Genomic DNA, 7,453 nt, shown 5'->3' with positions numbered 1-7,453 from the left:
GAGGCACAAACATTCCCAGTGCCGTGTAAATATGACATAAACTTCATCACAGAATGTCCCATGCCAGAGAATATTTGTTAACATTTAAACTCATACACACCTTACAGAGAATTGGAAGAGGATTGAGCTCTGCTATTTTTGCTATGATTATACCATTGCTTTTTACTGCTTTCAAGAAAAGCAAAATTGAGACCAGCATTTATTATCTGCCTTGGTATACTTTAAATATCTTCCAGGTAGAGGCAATGCCTTCATTGCGTTTGGCGTAAAGCCATCTCAAACCTTACTTCCTGAATTCCCATAAATGAATCCCAAGAAAGAAAATCACTCATATTTCCACAAAATGAAGTTTTATTGTAGTCATTCATAGTTTCTCAGTGCCACAGAAAATTGCAACATGGGGACAAATACCTTTTCCATGGTTCTCTCAAGAAACACGGTGAGGTCTCTGAAATGAGTTATATAGGAATGTGATGAACAGAAAGAAGAAAGGGCCAAGGGAAGAGAGGAAATTGAAGAGGGAGGTATGTACCTCATCTGGCTCTTTTTCAGGCCTCTCGGCTCTGATAATCCTTTTCCCAAATAGGATCTCAACAAAATCTATCTGACAGGAGCGTGATTGTGCTATCAAATATACAAAGAAACATTTATTTGATAAGGAAACTGAGAGAAAGTGGGTTGGGGTGGGTTTCAACTTCTCAGCTTATCCCCAGTCTTGATGTCCGCCGGCCGTTCAGGAACCAGTAGGCTAGCTGGCCATCAGGGAAGGCCTGTGGAGCAAGCAGGAGGGGAACCTGTGCCATAGTACCCACTCTCTGTCACCATTTCATCTTCTGCTTGCTGACCTCGAGGTGACTTGAGAGCTCTCCCTGCCTCTGCTGTGTAGTCCAGAAGACAGAACTTCCTCTAGGAAACTGACAAGGAGATATGAGATTACTTAAAGGAAAAACAAAACCATCACTAAAAATAGAGTATCTTATTCATGCCACTGAAGTACATAAAAAGATCCTCATGACTAGCATGCAGGAAGTACTGACTGGTCTGATATTTGGGTCTAGAATGAACTGTCAGCAGTGTACTACAACATCCTGAGGAGGAGAGCCCCTGCAGGGATTCCTCAGGTGATCTTTGCTTCACTTTCAACTTTTCTAAAAAGGGGGAGAAAAAAAAGAAACAAAACAAAACACCTTTGCTAAAATTATACTTGAAGATCCTCCTCTGGATTTCAATAAGTCTCCATATTCTTGATTGCAGGGGGAAAACATTTTATTTGCCAAACCTAATTTTGTTTCCTAAGGCCATTGTGACTTTTCAAAAAGTATCTATTTAGGTACTTTGATGAGTCATTGCGCAGAATGCTTTAAAAATATGGGCAATGAACATATTGGAAGCTGAACTCTAAATTTAGACTATGTTTAAAAACAAACAAAAAAGTGAATTTTCTTTTTTAGATGTTTTATATAAAGCTTACTTTAAAAAAGAAAACTAAAAAATCCCTGATACTAGAACCCAATTCACTTCAGTTAAATTCACATTTAACAAATGATTACTGAGCGTCCTTGTGAGTCTGCATTGGACTGGGTGTATGGATGAATACTTCTTATGGTTCCCACCTTAAGGCAATCTCAGTGAGAGACCCGTAAATAAATAGAGAAGTATGGGAGACTAATGGTGGATAAACACTATGGCTTCTCTTAGTTTGTACTGTTCTCAGGGGTGCTTTCTCTGTTCTACAAAGAGGAAGTAAAGTGGTTGGAGAAAATCACCCCTAGTTTTACAAAGTAAACCTCAAAGTTCCTCCAGGGCTTACTTAGCAAAGGTACTCAAGAAGGTATGCTGAAATGCACTATACATACATACATACATACATACATATCTATATCTTATCTATCTATCTATCTATCTATATCTTATTTTGGTAGTACTGGAGATTGAATTCAGGGACTTGCTAGCTAGGGAAATACTTTAGCCCTTGGGCCAAGCTCTAAGCCTTTATCTCCACCTTCCAAGTACATGGAATTACTGGTACGTGTTACCAACTCTTTTAAAAAAAAAGCTAGGGTTGGGAAGGTGGCTCAGTGGTAGAGCGCTTGCCTTGCATGCATGAGGCCCTGGGTTCGATTCCTCAGCACCACATAAGCAAAAAGAAAAAAGCTGGAAGTGGCGCTGTGGCTCAAGTGGTAGAGTGCTAGCTTTGAGCTGAAGAGTTGAGGAACAGTGCTCAGGCCCAGAGTTCAGGCCCCACAACCGGACCTCCCCCCCCCCCCCAAAAAAAAAAAAAAAGCTAGATGAGCTGGTAGCTCACACCTATAATCCTAGCTACTAGGAAGCTGAAATCTGAGGATTGTAGTTCAAAGCAGCTTGGCCAAGTGCATACACGTACACACACACACACACACACACACACACACACACACACACACACACACACGAAAGGATTTTGAATCTTTTTACCACTGAGAAATATGAAATGGACACACACACACACACACACACACACACACACACACACACACGAAAGGATTTTGAATCTTTTTACCACTGAGAAATATGAAATGGATGGCTCATACCTATAATCCTAGCTACTCAGGAGGCTGAGATCTGAGGATCTTGGGGTGAAGCCAGACCGGGCAAAAAAGTCTGTGAGACTCTGATCTCCAATAAATTATTCAGAAAAGACTGGAAGTAGCACAGTGGCTCAAGTGGTAGAGCACTAGCTTTGAGCACAAAGAGGCTCACGGACATTGCCCAGGCCCTGAGTTCAAGTCACAGGACTGGCACAAAAAAAGAAAAAAAGAGGGGCTGGGAAGGTGGCTCAGTGGTAGAGCGCTTGCCTTGCATGCATGAAGCCCTGGGTTCGATTCCTCAGCACCACATAAACAAAAAGAAAAAAGCTGGAAGTGGTGCTGTGGCTCAAGTGGTAAAGCGCTAGCCTTGAACTGAAGAACTGAGGGACAGCGCCCAGGCCCAGAGTTCAGGCCCCATGACCAGACCCCCCCCCCCAAAAAAAAAAGAAAGCAAGAAAAGAGAGAAATGAAAGAAAGACAGAGAAAGAAACTGCTTGAAGAGACACACTCTGACTTAAACATTGTTTACATGTATTGAAACATCATATGGTATTCCATAAGGACATAAAAACTTTATTTCTTTATGTATCATTTAAGAAATAATTTCAAAGCAGCGAGCCAGTGGTTCATGCCTGTAATCCTAGCTACTCAGGAGGCTGAGCTCTGAGGATGGCAGTTCAAACCCAGCCCAAGTAGGAAAGTCCATGAAACTCTCATCTTCAATTAACCATCAGAACCAGAAGTGGCACTAACGCTCGAAGTGGTAGAGCACTAGCCTTGAATGACAAAACTTAGCGACAGCATCCAGGCTCTGAGTACAAGCCCCACGACAGACAAAAAAGACAAGAAGAGCTGGGTGCCTGTGGTTCACGCCTGTGACCCCAGCTACACAGGAGTCTGAGATTTGAGGATCCAGTTTAAAGCCAGCCCAGGCAGGAAAGTCTGTGAGACTCTTTTTATTTTTTTATTTTTTGGGTCCGGTCGTGGGGCCTGAACTCTGGGCCTGGGCACTGTCCCTCAGCTCCTCAGCTCAAGGCTAGCACTCTACCACTTGAGCCACAGTGCCACTTCTGGCTTTTTTCTTTTTGCTTATGTGGTGCTGAGGAATTGAACCCAGGGCCTCATGCATACAAGGCAAGCACTCTACCACGGAGCCACCTTCCCAGCCCAAGACTCTTATCTCTAATAAACCACCAGAAAACTGGAAGTGGTGCTGTGGCTCAAGTGTAGAGCACTCACCTTGAGCTGAAGAGCTGAGGGACAGTGCCCAGGCCCAGAGTTCAAGTCCCACAACCAACAAAAAAAAAAAAAAAGAAGAAGAAAGGAGAAAGAAAGGAGAAGGGAGAAGGGAGAAGAAGGAGAAGAGGGGAGAAGAAGATGACGACAATGAAGAAGAAGAAGAAAAATCAGGGCACTCATGATTGTAATCTTAGCTACTTAGGAGGCTGAGATATGAAGACTGAAGAGCTAGTGTAGGCAGACAAATCTTTGAGACTCTTATTTCTACTTAACCAATAAAAAGCTAGAGGTAGATCTGTGGCTCAAGTAGTAGAGCACTAGTCTTGAGTGAAAACAATCAGGGACAGTGCCAGGCCCTGAATTTAAGTTCCTAGGACTGGCATATGCACATAGAGAGAGAGAAAGGGAAGGAAGGAAGGGAGGGAGGGAGGGAGGGAGGGAGGGAGGGAGGGAGGGAGGGAAGGAGAGGGAAAGGCAAGGCAAGGCAGGCAGGCAAAATTCCATGTGAATTTCTTACATCAAAAGCACCAAAGGATGGGCTGGGAAGGTGGCTCAGTGGTAGAGCGCTTGCCTTGCATGCATGAGGCCCTGGGTTCTATTCCTCAGAACCACATAAAAAGAAAAAAGCCGGAGGTGGCGCTGTGGCTCAAGTGGTAGAGTGCTAGCCTTGAGCTGAAGAGCTGAGGGACAGCGCCCAGGCCCGAGTTCAGGCCCCACGACCGGACCACCCCCCAAAAAAACACCAAAGGAATCCAAAATCTGAATAGAATAATGAAATACATAAGGATTTGGGGAAGTAGAACTGTGGCTCAAAGTGGCCGAGCACTAGCTTTGAGCAAAAGCGCTCAGGGACAGTGCCTAGGCCCCACAACCCTCGAAGTAGAGCTCTGACTCAAGTGGTAGAGTGCTAGCCTTGAGAACACACACACACACACACACACACACACACATACGCGCGCGCGCACACACACACACACACACACACACACACACACACACACACTAGTTCTACCAGAAAGCACTGGGAGACCCTGAGTTCAAGCCCCAAAACTGACACACTGACACACACACACACACACACACATACACGTTCAAGGCCTGAGGCTTCATATGTGGAAAAGCAAAGGAGTGAAACATAGCTGTGGCTCTGAAAACTGCAAGCAGTGGGACTTGAAAGAAGCTACAAGAGGAGTTCTCAGTGAATTTGGCAATTAAACCTTCCACCCTCCCCTCCCTAATGTCTCCAGCCAAGTGTTTGGCTGTAATTAGAAGCTTGTTACGGCTTTAAAGCAAATTCTTTGAGTTCTTCTCAAGAATTCAAATAGAGAATTTTGCCCAGTTTTGTTGTTTTCCAGTTCTTGGGCTTGAACTCTGGACCTAGGCGCTATTCCTGAGCTTCTTTTGCTCAAGGCAAGCACTCTACCACTTGAGCCAGAGCTCTACTTCGAGCTTTTTTTTTTGTAGTTTATTGGGGCTGAGAGTCTCATGGACTTTCTTGCCCAGATCTCAGTCTCCTGAGTAGCTAGAATTACAGGGATAAGCCACCTCACCTGGTTGAACTATGCATCTTTTTTTTTTTTTTTGGTCGGTCCTGGGGCTTGAACTCTGGGCCTGGGCGCTGTCCCTCAGCTCTTCAGCTCAAGGCGAGCGCTCTACCACTTGAGCTACAGCACCACTTCCGGTTTTCTGGTGGTTTATTGGAGATAGGAGTCTCACGGTCTTTCTTGCCTGGGCTGGCTTTGAACCTCGATCCTCAGATCTCAGCCTCCTGAGTAGCTAGGATTACAGGCGTGAGCCACCAGCGCCCGGCGAACTATGCATCTTTTAAAACCCATCTTTCTTTTTAAAATTTCTGTACTCTATCTTGTATATAAGTTTATCTGATTTGGGGAAAGGGAGGGGGAATCACGGAAACAGTGGGACAAAGTGTGAACCAATTCAACAGTGACATTCACTAGATACTCTGTTGGAAATGAACTTTGCAATATGGGGGGAGGGGAGGTCTGGGGTAACAGGGTGGGGAGAAGAGAGAGAAAATGAAGGAGGGAGCCACACTGTTAAAAAAGAAATGTACTTATTACTTTACTTTTAAAAGTGTGACCCTTCTGTACATCACCTTTACAATAAAACAAAAACAAAACACATCTCTCACAGAACTACTCTTCTAAGGAGCTGTCTTCCTCTTAAGCTGCCGACTAGGATCTCAGTATCATACTGTGTTGTAACTTATCTATATGTATATTTTCCATGTAAATCTAGGAAGTTTTTGAGAGCACAAAGTAATACACAATACATCCTCCTTGTAAACAGCATATACAAACCTCAAGTCTCCCTGAACTCTTCTCCCCATTCCTCTTTCCAGAGATAACAATTTGATCAACAAATATTTATTGAGTGCCTACTTTGTGCTAGAAGCTGCAAACAGGGCATTAAGCAAGTAAACAGAGGGCTGGGAATATGGCTTAGTGGTAGGGAGCTTGCCTAGAATGCATGAAGCCCAGGGTTCAATTTCTCAATACTGTATCAACAGAAAAAGCCATAAGTGGTGCTGTGGCTTAAGTGGTAGAGCGCTACCCTTGAGCAATGGCCAGGGTAGCTGGGCATTGGTGGCTCATAACTGTAATCTTAGCTACTCAGGAGGCCGAGATCTGAGGATCGTGGTTCAAAGCCAGCCTGGGCAGGAAAGGCATTGAAAGTCTTATCTCCAATAAACCACCAGAAAACCTGCAGTGGTGCTGTGGCTCAAGTGGTGGAGTGCTAGCCGTGAGCTGAAGAACTGAGGGACAGTGCTCAGGCTCAGAGTTCAAGTCCATGACTGACAAAAATAAAAAAGCCCAGGGACAGTGCCCAGGCCCTGAGTTCAAGCCCCAGGACTAGCAAAAAAAGAAAAAGTAAACAGACTCTTATGGAATTTATATTCCAATGGGGAGTGAACAAGATAAAATTAATTCGTAGGTAAGTGTTAATAAGGTAAAAGCTTTTCCACTTTACAAAGAAATTAAAGTGCATAGAAGTCTTCTTGTTTGGAAATGATAGTGTTGGGATAGGCCAGGTATCATGTTTTCTTAACTACGATGTTATACTGCCTCCATATAATATGAAGTGAATGCTGCCCAGAAAAATAAAACAGATTTAAAGAACTGGAGATGTTGGAATAAGATTTTTAAATCCAGTTTTCCAGAAAAAGCCTCACTGAGAAATAACATTTGAGATAAGACCTGAATGAGGTATCAGAGTTTTATCTTAGGACAAAGGCACTGAGAACCACAGGGCTCAAGGAATGGAAAAGAGGCAGCTATTGCTGAAGGGAGAAAGGTATTGGCCATAAGAGATAAGATCAGAGAGATGAAACAGAGGACAGTTGAAAATGAAGATGAGACTGTGTGACCTACTAGTCCTTGTAAGGCTTTCAATTTTCACTTTGGGTAAAGATGAGGGACATCTGTAGAGTTTTGCACAGCTTGGCACATAGCCTGAATTACACATTTTCTTTCTGTTTTGGTGGTACTAAGGTTTGAACTCAGAGTCTTAGATTTCTAGGCGAGCACTCCACCCTTCCAGACACAACCCAAGCCCTTTCTGCTTTAGTTTATCTTTAAGCTAGTCTTCTTCTTTTGCCATAGACTGAGATCCTATCTCTACTTTCC

At 43.8% G+C, this 7,453-nt stretch overlaps 1 protein-coding gene across 1 annotated transcript in view; it reads right to left on the bottom strand.

Annotated features, from left to right (window-relative positions):
- Positions 1–333: 333 nt before the first annotated feature.
- LOC138821641 (vacuolar protein sorting-associated protein 45) overlaps positions 334–7,453 on the bottom strand; it is a 53,046-nt gene continuing 45,926 nt past the window's right edge. Inside the window, exon 15 of the mRNA XM_070014095.1 lies at positions 334–914. Within this exon, the coding sequence (XP_069870196.1) occupies positions 827–914 (88 nt within the window). The 3' untranslated portion in view covers positions 334–826. The remainder of the gene's footprint in view (positions 915–7,453) is intronic.

The sequence above is a fragment of the Dipodomys merriami genome, unplaced genomic scaffold (genome assembly GCF_024711535.1).
Source record: "Dipodomys merriami isolate MVZ:Mamm:240054 unplaced genomic scaffold, mDipMer1.0.p SCAF_92, whole genome shotgun sequence".
NCBI lineage: Eukaryota > Metazoa > Chordata > Mammalia > Rodentia > Heteromyidae > Dipodomys > Dipodomys merriami.
Note: the sequence above shows the minus strand (reverse complement) of the source record. Positions and strands in the feature narration are given on the sequence as shown.